Source organism: Trematosphaeria pertusa, assembly GCF_010094035.1.
Source record: "Trematosphaeria pertusa strain CBS 122368 unplaced genomic scaffold BU26scaffold_32, whole genome shotgun sequence".
In the NCBI taxonomy this organism is placed as follows: domain Eukaryota; kingdom Fungi; phylum Ascomycota; class Dothideomycetes; order Pleosporales; family Trematosphaeriaceae; genus Trematosphaeria; species Trematosphaeria pertusa.
Window position 1 is genome coordinate 63,904 of NW_022987243.1, and position 12,464 is coordinate 76,367.

General features: G+C 54.9%; 4 protein-coding genes across 4 annotated transcripts; 1 reads left to right on the plus strand and 3 right to left on the minus strand.

The window, feature by feature from the left end:
* Positions 1-1,065: 1,065 nt before the first annotated feature.
* On the minus strand, positions 1,066-2,820 carry BU26DRAFT_442958 (Sodium/hydrogen exchanger; the record flags this gene model as incomplete). The annotated part of the gene is made up of 1 exon (XM_033824528.1): positions 1,066-2,820. A coding segment is annotated over one exon (1,755 nt), but the record flags the coding sequence as incomplete, so codon positions are not given.
* Positions 2,821-3,104: 284 nt separating this feature from the next.
* On the plus strand, positions 3,105-5,647 carry BU26DRAFT_611744 (alpha-actinin-2; the record flags this gene model as incomplete). The annotated part of the gene is made up of 5 exons (XM_033836083.1): positions 3,105-3,160; positions 3,220-3,286; positions 3,390-3,742; positions 3,793-5,032; positions 5,091-5,647. The coding sequence occupies 5 exons, from the start codon at positions 3,105-3,107 to the stop codon at positions 5,283-5,285; spliced, it is 1,911 nt and encodes a 636-aa protein (XP_033675314.1). The 3' UTR covers positions 5,286-5,647.
* A 1,620-nt stretch (positions 5,648-7,267) lies between these two features.
* Positions 7,268-7,965, minus strand: BU26DRAFT_238487 (uncharacterized protein). Its single transcript, XM_033820978.1, has 2 exons — positions 7,455-7,965; positions 7,268-7,390 (listed from the first exon to the last, which is right to left on the minus strand). Exon 1 carries the CDS (start codon positions 7,869-7,871, stop codon positions 7,515-7,517), a length of 357 nt encoding a protein of 118 aa, XP_033675315.1. The 5' UTR covers positions 7,872-7,965; the 3' UTR covers positions 7,268-7,390; positions 7,455-7,514.
* Positions 7,966-8,876: 911 nt separating this feature from the next.
* Positions 8,877-11,924, minus strand: BU26DRAFT_238730 (uncharacterized protein). The gene is made up of 2 exons (XM_033820979.1): positions 11,277-11,924; positions 8,877-11,226 (listed from the first exon to the last, which is right to left on the minus strand). Exons 1-2 carry the CDS (start codon positions 11,776-11,778, stop codon positions 9,083-9,085), a joined length of 2,646 nt encoding a protein of 881 aa, XP_033675316.1. The 5' UTR covers positions 11,779-11,924; the 3' UTR covers positions 8,877-9,082.
* Positions 11,925-12,464: the final 540 nt, after the last annotated feature.

The following is a 12,464-nucleotide window of genomic DNA, read 5'->3' on the forward strand; positions in this document are numbered from 1 at the left end:
GCAGTGGGTGAAAGCGAGCGCGGGCGGCCAATCGATGTTCGCACCAAGCGGAAGGTCCTAGCTGGCACCCCTCATGGAGAGGAGACAGAGATTCCCAGTGCGAGGCCGAGGTGCTCGCAGCAGACCGGGCGTGAGCGAAGGCGTGGTGCTGGGGGAGAAGAGCGGTGGTGGTGGACGTGCGAGGCTGGGGGTTGCTGTGGAGTCGTCCGCCAGGGTTAGCTTCGTCGAGTCCGCCGCCTGTGACGGCTCCTGTCAAAGCAGCGCTGCCGAGTGGCACGTGACGCGTAGCCCCCTAATTCCAAGGTTGTCAAAGAAAAGACGCTGCGGCCAATGACTCCACCGCCCGGGGCCGCTGCGCTTCCCGCGGGCGCGCTGCACAGGCCGGAGGAATTTTCGATTGGCATTCTGCGCATCTCACGGGGCGGGCGTAAGCAGAGATTCGCGGGCGCGTTTCAAGCACAGCCAGGCGCGACACAACCACAAGCGGCAGCGCCGGCGCGGCGATTGAGGCAAAAGCTTGGAGAGGGCGGCTGTAGGGATCTTCGCCATCGCAGCGTTTCAGGCGGCGTCTGAAACAGTCCAAAGTTGCAACCGGACAAGCTACAATCTTCCGGTTACATGTTTCTCCGCCCATCACAGTCAAAGTACCTTCTTCCCTCGTGAGCATCATGACAGCCGTCAACACCCAGCGCTACCGTGGACGTGGCTGCGTCTACGCCGTCCGAGCCGCGGTTCCACGCTGCTGGGCGTCCTTGCGTGTCCACGGGTGGTGCGGAACACCAACCCAATCAATCGCATCCTAGTTCATACACCATCGCGTGCCCCTCTTGTTTTACACGCAGAGAGAACTGACCAACGGACGGCCTTCCGCGTTTCAATGCTGGATAAACTGTATCGAATGCCATTCTATGAAGCTCAGTCAGGAGTGCTAGGTAGTCTCCTTCCTCGCATGGCAAAGCTTCCCCAAGCTCAAACCAGATCCGCGGCTTGATATGGGATCGGAACGATCTTACCACGTGGGACTGTCGGGCCAGCTTCTACCGAGTGTGCATACCGGGAAGACGTCTATTCGACTCCCCATACACCGAGGACGTCCCGTCCAGCGCCCTCGTGCTCACCGTTCTTCCTCGCTTCGAGCACCTTCACTCGTCGAACCGAAAGACCAACACCTAATGGTCCGATAATCGTACACAGCACGATTGCCCAGGTGACGATGAGAAAGATGTCGGATTCGGAGCCAGGCGTCTGGCTAGATTGTGAGAAGACGCCCCGGGACTCTGCAACGGCCGATATGAGGAAACCAATCTCGCCCCGCGCCGTCATCGCAAGAGCCAGAATAAGAGGCGGATGCAGGGAGAAGGGCCTCGGTACAGAGGCGGTGTGCGAGTGTGAGACCGCATGCGCTGCGTTCGATGGCTGGGAGTCTTGTGGTATAGACTCCCCAGCGTTATTTTCGGCCGGCCTTCTCCTGTTTTTGCTCTTTCCCCACAAGTGAGGAGCGGAGGGGAGTTTCATCTTAGATGGCATTTTGCGGAATGCATCCCTCACTGGCGGCGTGGAGAATCGAACGAGCCAGAGCCCGCAGACGAGCTTCCCAAAGCTCATGAGAATGGTATAAACAATGCCGCGCCAGACAATGGATCCTGTGAACATGCGGGTGGTTGGTATGGAAAACCCAATAGATGCGAAGAAGAACGGTTGCAAGATCCGCGTCACGGCTTGCTGGTAGTATCGTTCATAGATGGCAGACCCTGACGTAACGTCCTCCACTAACAGTGGTTCTTCAGAATGCTCGGTCGGCTTCCGTTGGACTGCACTTCCTTGTCTGCTATTCCGTCGGGCATCGACTTCGTCCTCACCGGTAGCTGCCGCTTCCGAGGTTGCATTGCCATCCGATGCCGGACCGGTTTCCCTCGTCTTTTCCTGCACTGCGCTCTCTTGTGCCGTCTCTAAGTGTGTATTCGGATGTGGTACTTCGCTATCCCACCAACTGATAGCTGCTCCTGCGATGTACGCTGCGAAAAGATTCGAAGTACCGGCATAACTAGCACCAGCTACAAGGGCTACAAGGAGTGACGTGTGGAATGTGAAAGCTGCACTTCGCAGGCTGAGCAGTTTGCTGATCCGAGCATCGCGATGAGTCTTGCGATATTGGTTCAGTACCATAGTGATAGGCTTGACAAGGAAACGGCATGCCAGAGGGACGATGACGGCGAAGGCTACGGAGACAAGAACAGGGCGAACGACAGTGATGGCACTGATGCTGTCTCCGCCTAGGTTAGAAATGACTTGAACCATGATTAGACCGACGACGTCATCCATCATAGCGGCGCTTGTCAGAACGATGCCTAATCTAGTGGGAGATAGTCCACTCGAGGCAAGCACAGTGAATGTAGTCCCAAGGCTTGTTGAGCAAAGCGCTGCGCCGGCTGCGAAGGCTTGCAAGGGGGTTGCGCCCAGCAGACCCTGAAGAGAGTATGAGAGGGCTATAGGGACAGCGATGCCAGTGAGGGCGACAGCGGAGGAAAGAAGAAGATTGGCTTTGAGAGCTCTGAACGATGTAGAGAGACCGCCTGCATAGACGAGCAGAATCAGACCCAGATAGCCCAATTGGACCACGACATCTTCCACCTGAGTGGGGAGCCATCTTGCCCCAGGAGTGCCCCACGTAATGCCGATGAGCACCTGGCCCAGAAGGCCGCAGTAGACGGCGCGGTCGAGGACTGCGTTGAGGATATTGAGAAGAAGCAGGAAGGCGGAGAGGACAAGGATGGGAGCTATCGCAGGTTCATGGTACGGCAGTGAAGGGGCAGTGAAAGGGCAGTTTCAGCATCCTGAGCAGCCATGCTGCTGGGAAGCAGAAAGCCAATTTATGCGATCAGTATTCGACGCCGGGGGGTTGTGTTGTTCTGGGAGAATATTGGGCGACGAGGTTGACAACGGCGGACCCCCGCCCTGCGCCCCAGTCAGCCAGTCAGCCAGTGTTTGGCCCGCCGAAAACACACGCACCCCCAGCAAGCAGCATCGATACCACGCCCTATTTCTACCGCACACGCCCCGTTTCCTGCGCAGTACACGAGCAGCCCCGATGCACAGCCTCCAGCATGGCGCCGCTCGAGCAGCAATGGGTTAAAGTCCAGCAGAAAACATTCACCAAATGGTGCGCGTCCCCGCTGCCTCTGCGCGCTGTGTACCACGCTGCTAACCGCACTGCCGCAGGCTCAACAGCAAGCTCAAGACCCGCGAGGTCGAGATTGATGACCTGATCAAAGACCTGTCCGACGGCGTTCGTAACCCCCCAAGCCCTCATCCCCCCATTCGAACGACCCCTCTTTCCATCCCATTCGCAGACCGCCCTTTGAGGTACTGACGCCCCCCACCCCCCCCAGATTGCCCTCATCCACCTCCTCGAAATCCTAAGCAATGAATCCCTCGGCCGCTACGCCTCGCGTCCGAAGCTCCGCGTGCAGAAGTTCGAGAACGTTAACAAATCGCTGGACTACATCAAGGGGCGGGGCATCCAGATGACAAACATTGGTGCCGAGGATGTTGTCGACGGCAACAGCAAGATTATCCTGGGTTTGATATGGACCTTGATTCTGCGCTTTACAATTAGTGACATCAACGAGGAGGGGTTGAGCGCCAAAGAGGGGCTGTTGCTCTGGTGCCAGCGGAAGACGGCATGCTACGACGAGGTCGAGGTGCGGGACTTCTCGACGAGCTGGAATGACGGGCTGGCATTGTGAGTGACAACAGCCTGCTTCGGGGAGCTACAACTGACCGGTCCGACAGCTGCGCCCTCCTAGACATCCACCGCCCCGACCTGATCGACTACGACAGCCTAGACAAGAACGACCACCGCGGCAATATGCAGCTTGCCTTTGACATCGCCTCCAAAGAAATCGGCATCCCCGACCTCCTCGACGTGGAGGACGTATGCGACGTTGCGAAGCCCGACGAGCGCTCCCTCATGACGTACATCGCCTACTGGTTCCACGCCTTCTCGCAGATGGAGCGGGTAGAGAACGCCGGTCGCCGGGTCGAGAAATTTGTACAAAACATGCACGGGGCGTGGGAAATGCAGAATAACTTCGAAAAGCGCATGCGTGAACTCCTTCGCCAAATTGCAGAGCAGCAGACGCGGTGGGAGGAGGCTACCTTCGATGGCTCATACGTGGATGCGAAGAACCAGTCGGCCGAGTTCACGGCGTACAAGCGCAAGAATAAGCGGGCATGGGTAGCAGAGAAGTCAGATCTGGTTGGTCTATTGGGAAACATCAAGACAAAGCTATCGACATACCGTCTCCGCCCCTACGAGCCTCCAGCAGATCTCAGCCTAGAAGCACTAGACAGGGCATGGGCGGGACTTATGAAAGCCGAGCGGGGGCGTTCACAGATAATCAACGAGACAATACGCGACATCAAGAACGCACTTAGGAAATCGTTCGCTGATAAAGCCAACGATTTCGCACTGGCTCTTAACACACTAGCCACATCAATATCCGGTCTGGAAGGCGATGTCGAGGACCAGCTCGAACATACGAAGAAAATTAGCGAATCGCTTGCGCCTTTAGATCAGTACCTGAAGATAATAGCCTCGATAGATGACCAGTGCGTCGAAGCCAACATCGAGGAGAACGACTTTACAACCTATACCTACGATGAGCTAGAATATGAGCTGGGTCTGGTGCGCTCGTCTGTCTCAAAGAAGCTTGCCTTTCTGGAGAACCAGATGGTTGCCCGCAACATGACGAATCTGACACCCATACAATTGGAGGAGTTCGAATCGGTATTCAGGCATTTTGACCGGGACGTATCAAATTCGCTACAAGAGCTGGAGTTTTCGGCTGCGCTAGCAAGCTTAGGTCTTGTGTACGACGAGGAAGAGATGCATCAGAAGTTCCGGGAGACGAGCGGCGGCCGTGACTTTGTCACCTTTGAGCAATTCATCCGGTTCATGGTGGACGAAACGGAAGATCAGAATACTGCGGAGCAAGTGTTTGAGTCGTTCAAGGAGGTCGCTGATGGCAAGGTAAGTCATTATTCCTTCCCCTTAAATTTCGTAAGTACGGAAACTAACACATAGTTAGCCCTACGTTACCGAGCTCGACCTCCGTCATTCCCTCGTCCCCGATGAAATCATTGAAGATCTCATCTCCACTATGCCTGAGCACAAGGGCCCCGATCTGCAAGAAGACCGTAAGGTACCAAAATACGACTACATATCCTACATGCAGCGATACATGGGCGGAGAGCACGGCAACGGACAGGCCAACGGCGACTGAAAGCGCCGTGAAGGTTGAGGAGATGACGGAGTGCGAACCGTGGGATCGTGGATTGCTCTCAACCTGAATACGACTTTCGCAAGTCAGTGACGCAGATTTTTGCATATAGGCTGCATCGGCGTCACGGTCTGGGCTTCTCCGTCAGGTTCTCTTCTTGCCTACGCAAGCGTCAGAGCAGCAGCAGGAGCCAGGAGCCAGGAGCCAGGAGCCAAGAGCAACCAGTTGTCTGGGCTTTTTGGTAGGAAAGCGGGTGAGTTTGGATAACGACGATGTTGAAGCTTGCTTGCTTAGATAGATTACCCGCCGTCATTGAATAGCTATACCCCTTTGCCGCTAATGTAATGCTTGCTAGCCCTTCTCCCACTATTACGGTGTCAGGTGTTGGTGCGTGTTCCAAGGTTTGCCACAGTGGGGTGCCTCTACGAATCTGCGATGTCATCTCCATCTGGGACCCTGAGCCGCGGTGGCGGGTCGCTCGTGAGATCCCTCCCGGGATCCTGGGACCTTTGTCGCCCCTCCTTTTAATGACGAAGGCGGTTCTGTCCTTCGGAACCAAATTATTCAATGCCATAAATCTGGCATGATGCTAACGCACTTCCGCACATCTCTCTTCACTACTCGTGCTCGAGTAGACACGACAATTGATCATATCCCGCCACTTGCATCTGCACCCATGGGATACGCTTCTCCTTCCAGACACCCAATCCCCAACCTTCTCGAAGCTATGCGCACGTTCGCGGAATATTTACATCTATATCTTCTCCCACCCCCACTTGGTCATCCCGTCCCGCGCCTCGTGCTCGTGCTCGTGCCAAGTGTGATACAAGATGAAGATACATACGCGATGTGCTCTGTCTAGGATCTAGGAAGTTCCGCGATGCGAGATGGGATTTGTTTTTGGCGGGATGTATGTTGTGGGTTCGCTTCCCCTAGGTTGGGACGGCTCGCGTGGATGTAAGTTATGGTTGCTTTTTGCTGGTTGTGCAGATGGTGGCGGACGTGGGGGGATGGGGCGAAGAGGAAGAACGTGCCTAGATACTGTACTGATGATGAGCGAGAACGTGCTTCGCGGCGTAAACGATGAAGGGGAGCACGTGCTAGAGCGCTGAGGCTGGGACTGAGGCTGGGACAGAGGCTGGGCAAATGGACCTGTCGCCGGCCGAGAGCGTGTTGTCACAGCCATCAAGGGCGGAAAGTAGAGGGAGGCAGGAAAAGGAGTTCAGAGCCGCGGTGGCGACCTTCAATATCGAACGCAGATGTACCTGTAGTGGAGATGAAGTGCATGCATACGCGACGTGAGTCCTACATGAAAACGGCTCAGTATCTACCAACGCGCGTTCGTAGGGCGAAACCATGCAGTACAGTGCAGTGCAGCATTGTCTTTGTGTAACCTTCGGAGGCGGGCTGAAGGCTTGCAGATAATCCTCGGATGGGGTCGCTTGCAGTCGATTTCGCATCGTTGATGTGGTTCCGTTATCAATGCTGCAAAGATCGACGAAACGCACCTTGGCGATGAGGTATTGAACAGGCGGTACAGGCGTTTGACCAGACGAAGCTCATCTATGCGGGTCTTTCGGCTTCATCTCGACTGGCCTGCATACGGATGTCCCTTCTCTTCTCCACACTTAAAGAGGAATCCACATCGACCCAGAATGGGTGCATAAACTCCTCCCCCACCCATCTTCATCGCTTTTCCCATTCAACCAAACAGCATCCTCCCATTTCCCATATCCCCCAATAAACAAAATGCAGCAGCGAATTTCAGAGAAAGCCGATATTACTAGTAGGCGGTGTTGCATCGACGTGGCCGAAGTCGCTCAGCCCTCATCGTTTCGATACCGGTCACTGGAACTCCGGCGCCAAATGGAGAATTTGTCGTCCAGTCTCTCATAGATTGCGAGGCGTCTGCAGTCGGTACAAAAACAGCATCCGTATGCGCACGGAGACGCGCGTGAGCTCTTGTCTCCAGACTCCAGCTCTTTGGCCTCTTGGGCGGTGGAGTACACCATACACCTACCTAGTCTTCCTCACAACTCAAAATACGAATTGCCTTGCATCCAACGCATAGTCTGCCCCCATACATCTCACATGCCGAAGGTGTTGTCCTGCTTCCATTAGCCCTATATCAAGCCGTTCTCGCACCGCAATATTTGCCGCATCTTTTCATACCTTCAAAAAATGTGGAAAAAAAGCCTCCTCATCACTGCGCTTTGAAAGAGGCGAAGATCGTCAAGTCGTGGATAACAGAATAGGAAAGATCCCAGAAGACGTATGTAGAAGTACAGTGCTGAGAAAGATCGATGCCAACCTTGTTTCACCCTCTTCAGGCTGTTTGACGTGATGTCGACCCTGGGGCATTTTAGTCATCGGTTGACGTGCGGTGTTGCTGCGGATAGATCGCCTCCGGGTAAAGAACACTTGCTTGCATATGGAGCTCGCACTTGCATGATGCGCCCAAGGGCCCCTGCGTTTGGACCTTGACTGTTGACTGGCGGTCACGGGGAAGGGTAAAATAGTCTGCGCCGATGAGATTATCCGGGCCGCTGATATGTTTTCGCTCTGACGACGGGGCATGCGTGTATGCATACGATACGAGGCGACAAAGCGACGAGAGCGGCGTAGCACGCGCCAGTGCGCGGAGCTACACGCCTACTACTGTGGTTGCAGGGGGAAGTTTTGTCAACTTGGCATTTCGGCGTAGAAGTCACAGACCTCGAAAGGGCCAGTGAGGGCTGATTTGGCCTATCAGACCTTGTACGTCATCTTGTTTGGCCTCAGCGTGTAATTGCCAAGTTGACAAAACTTCCCCCTGCAACCGCAGTAAGCCTTCTTCTAAGATCGTCGCCAGGGAGAACAGGAGGCTGAAGAAGAAATTGAACCGGATCGAAGCTGGTAGAAGGAGCTAAAAGGTTGACGTTGAACATTGGGCTAATGTCGTGCATGCTGCAAGTGTCCGAATGCGAGAGCGGAGTTGAAGATCTTTATAGAGGCTCCGAAGGTGTCATATCGATTGGCGTTGAAAGGCAAGCCATGGGCGTTCACTGACTCGCACGCGATGTTGTACAGAACTGCAAGTTTGTTAGCCGTTGGAGACAAGGCTGAAAAGCCACAGGGCCAATACATCCAAGCGAAGGCGGTGGAAGAGGATGTTGGGGGATAAAAGTAGGATAATAATGATGCAAGAGACGAGCAATTCGGCATTGCTATTTCCTCTAGATAATGATATTGTAGGGGAGGTGATTAGCTCCACCGCTGCGGACAAACGACCAGTGGAAAGATTCAATCCACCTCGTCGACCTCATTGCTTATTGACAGTGCCACCTCCTGATTGTGACAAAGGAAAAGCGCTAAGTGATGTGACAGTAGCGGCGCTGTGTATAGCGTGAGAATACAACAACAGAGCGGACCAACTTCCCTCTTCATATTAAACGCCGCTCTTTAGTCCAACTCCACAAGAATTGAGATAGGAAAGTGACGCAAAGGAAAAGCTGACTGGGAGACAGAGTGTGACAGACAATGCAAAGAAATCCCAACGTGGAAAGCCAAAACAAGCTCTACTTTTTTGTCTTCCCTTAGAAACCCAGAAAGATTTGAGACAGAAATGAAGAATGCTCCAATCCGACCGTCGTGATCGTGAATATCTACATGAAGGGTATGCAAAGTCATTGACATCGTAAGAATCGAAGTTTGGCCCGGCCGTCGTTCGAGTGGCCACCTGGGCGCGATGCAGTGGTGATTTAGCACCGTAGAAGTACAAAGTAGTGACTAGAAAGGACGCCGGTGATCGATGTGATCGGTTAAAAGCGGTTGAATGCGCTCTCGGAAGCAGTAGAGGGTGAAGGAAGTGGCGAGTGCGTCGGTGGTGTGGGAAAGAGACTGAGATACTGGTCTCGCTTTCCTCGGAGTGCAGTGATTGAGCTTGTTGCTCGAATGTGGGATCTTGAGGGACGCGGCTCTGGCGTCGGTGGCAAAGGAGAAGCGAGCAGCTTGGCTGCACCATCTGAAGAGGCGTACTTGTGGTAGTGGGCCGGAGCCCGAGATGAGCGAGTGGAACCTTGTCGGGCAAGCTCAAGGGAGGCCCTAACCTCCAGCTCGATCGAGGCGCGGACATCGTCATCCTGCTGTGGTTCGTCATCAGCAGTGAAGAAAGTCCTATCGGGAGAAGCGTGTGCTGGTGGGGTTGTATCGTCTTCGTTCTCTTCGGTATCATCCTCGCCGAAAGCCGAGAAAGAGGCGACCTGCTCGGAGAGATGGTCAACCATCATGTTGAAATCTCGACGAGCGCGTCGGGAGTGGACCAGCTCTGGAAGGCTGCCCGACGAGCTCGCAGAGCGTCGGATACCCGAAGTCCAAGACCCCGACGCTTGACCACTAGACATCAAGCTGCTGTCATAGGAGCTGCGCTTGCTGGAGCGGACGTGGCTGCTACGCGTTGAGCTAGCAACGCTGCGGCTTGCATCGAGCAGCGGGAAATGGCGGTCAAAGCCCTCGTAGTCGGCAAGGAGATCATCATACATATCCTCGCGTGAGACCTGGTCTTTGTAGTCATGCGGCACAAGAAGAGAAGGATTGAGGTGGAAGCCTTCCTCGTCCTGAGAGGGAGCACCGAAGAAGTCGGAGGGCGTCCGCACACCGGTATCAGCGGTCGAAGCAGAGGCGGCCGACCGGGACTCTAGCTCTGGGACATTATTGGCACTCGGCACTCGCAGGGACGGAGCGAAGGGACCCGGAAAGAACCTCGTCTGCAGAGTCGGCTCTTCTTCGGCTATCGAAGAAGACGCGCGAGTGTGGTGCGATCTAGTAGCGGAGGAAGGCTGGTGATCCTGTTGCTCTGGTGTCCGATCCCTGTCCTCGAAGGATCCACCATCAGACGTGCAGTCCCAATCAAAATCACAATCAGCTTCAAGCGCATTGTCGTAGATGTAATCAACATCGTCCTCCCACGACTCTTCGATGACCCGCCACGTATTAGACTTCCTGCGGGATGATGAAGCCCGACGAACGGAGGTCCTTCGGGTGACACCAGGCGAGCCCAAGGTATCCGACATTTGGGACATGGGGCGGATCATGGAGCTTCGTTGGTTGGACGACTTGGGAGAAGTGTAGGAGCTTTTCCGGTTGTGTGATCTCGATATTGGAGATCGTTGATTGCTGAAGGCAAATGACTCAAAGGCAGGCGACTTTGGAGACCTGGGAGATCTGACAGGGGGTCGGGGCGCTGGTCTAGGGCTGATGAATCGTTCTGGTTCCTCTGCGACATGGTCAAGGCCAGGACTGAACGGCGGGGTCATGGGGTGGATTGCTGAATCATCAGGAGTGGTGAAGGCATGCGCAACATATTCCGACTCCTCGGCCATAGGCGGGAGCTGTCCGCGAGAGCTTGTGGGGCTCAATGGGATGAAATAGTCCCACATCCCCGACTGCCGGTTGGATTGCGATCTCATAACGTGGAAGGGTTCGTGGTTGTCGACCGCCTCTTCTGGGACGTCATGAATGGGTGCCAATGCCACACGGGAGGACACCCGAGGCGGTGGATTGGCCGACTGCGTATGACGATGGGCGCGAGGGTTGATTCCCGGCCTCGAGAAACTTTCCACTGATCTGATCAAGCGAAGCGACTGGCCGTTGGATTCTTCCGCGAAGCCGCTAGGCAGCTGCCCCTCGTACGGCTCAGGGCTGCCAGGCGGCGACCTGAATGCCAAAGAGGAGGTTGACCGTGACTCGGAAGCCAGATTTTCCGTCGAGAAGTTGTACAAGTGTAGGTCTTCAGCCTTTATACCAGTAAGGTCGCGACGGGGAGCTTGTGAGGCGCGAACCGCCCAGAATTCGGCTACGAGATCGTTTTCAGAGGCTTGTTCTAAGGCGGGAAATTGGTTTCGGTCGGTGTGTGTCAAATGTTGGAAATCGAAGGGTCTGGAAATTCGGTTTTTGAGGTTATGAACTGGAAATATTAATAACGGATGCACTATGCGTACATGGTACAGCACTCACAAGAGCTTTCAGACTGATTGGTATGCCTTCGGTTCTTCCTTAGGACCGAGATCCTTTTGCTTCCAGTATCAGCTTCGGCAGTCTCATCCATATTGAAGGTCGGGGAAAGCGAGCCGCTCAGCCTCTTGCCCTTCTTTCCTCGAAACAGCGACTGCTTCTTTCTATGCGTTTCCAAGAAACTTTGGCTGGCCACATGGCGGAGGTCTTGCGAGGTGCGGTGCGACGAACTCTCCAGTCCCGCCATGGGTAAAGCGACAGAGACGAAGGATGAGGCGGTTGAGGTGGCCGTGTTACTCCTCGAGCGGAGGTTGAAGACGGAGGTCCTCTTGCTGAGGTGGGCTCTTGTTTGTTGCTCAGGCGAAGGTAGGTCCCCGTAAGATGAAGCATCCGAGGACTGGCAAACATCGGAAGCGGAGGTCGAAGCTGGTGGGACGGTGACCAGGGAGTCCACAGACGACTCACTTGAGCCCGGTACGGCGTTGTTCTTATTAAACATGAACATGGCTTGGCTGTTAGAGAGGGGCGGGTCAGAGGTTGGCAGATATGGGTTGGGGAATGGTTGAATGGCGTGCACGCTGCCCCGCAAGTCGATGGTGGATCACAACCATGGATGATGCAGAGAATCGGACAGGTCGTATGTTCTGGGGAACCTGTCGCGTACGCGTGGAGCTCGGATATTTATCGAGTCTAATGTCTGGGTTGGAACTGTCAGCGCACCCTGCGACTGTATATTTGGCGCAGACCCAGGTGAGCCGAGGGAACAAGCGTGGTTTGACGGGAAGAAATGGCGATGAGTATGGGCCACGGCGGCCGGAAAAAGTATTGTAAGGGAAAATGCAAACGGTGCAGCTCAGGTGCGGTAAATGTAGTGAGTACTATATGCGTACCTTTATGGCTGGTGGCTTATCCACGGCGGAGGCAATGAGCAACGCGAAAGTCTAGGTAAGAGAAGGCGGCGGAGCGCGGTGCTGCTGACGGCGGAGGATGCCAGGGCTCTATTGCAGTATTAACGCGGGGATAGGCTGTACAGTAATGTCTCGTTGGGGAGGCGAGGCGGCGGGTGTCAGATATAAAAACAAGCAAAACGATGGGCCAGCGCCAGCAGCAGAGCGGACGAGGGCGGGAAGGAGTGATGCGGCGTCGTAGCGTATGGCGGGCAGTGTGGTGGTGCACAGGTTGGGGAGGGGA

What these genes read in the sequence shown, in the direction of transcription:
- BU26DRAFT_238730 (XM_033820979.1), bottom strand. Translation starts at nt 11,778, where the DNA reads ATGTTCATGTTTAATAAGAACAACGCCGTACCGGGCTCAAGTGAGTCG. An exon ending in CAATCAGTCTGAAAGCTCTT is followed by an intron (nt 11,227 to 11,276) that starts GTGAGTGCTGTA and finishes TAATATTTCCAG; the next exon opens with TTCATAACCTCAAAAACCGA.
- BU26DRAFT_238487 (XM_033820978.1), bottom strand. Translation starts at nt 7,871, where the DNA reads ATGCATACACGCATGCCCCGTCGTCAGAGCGAAAACATATCAGCGGCC.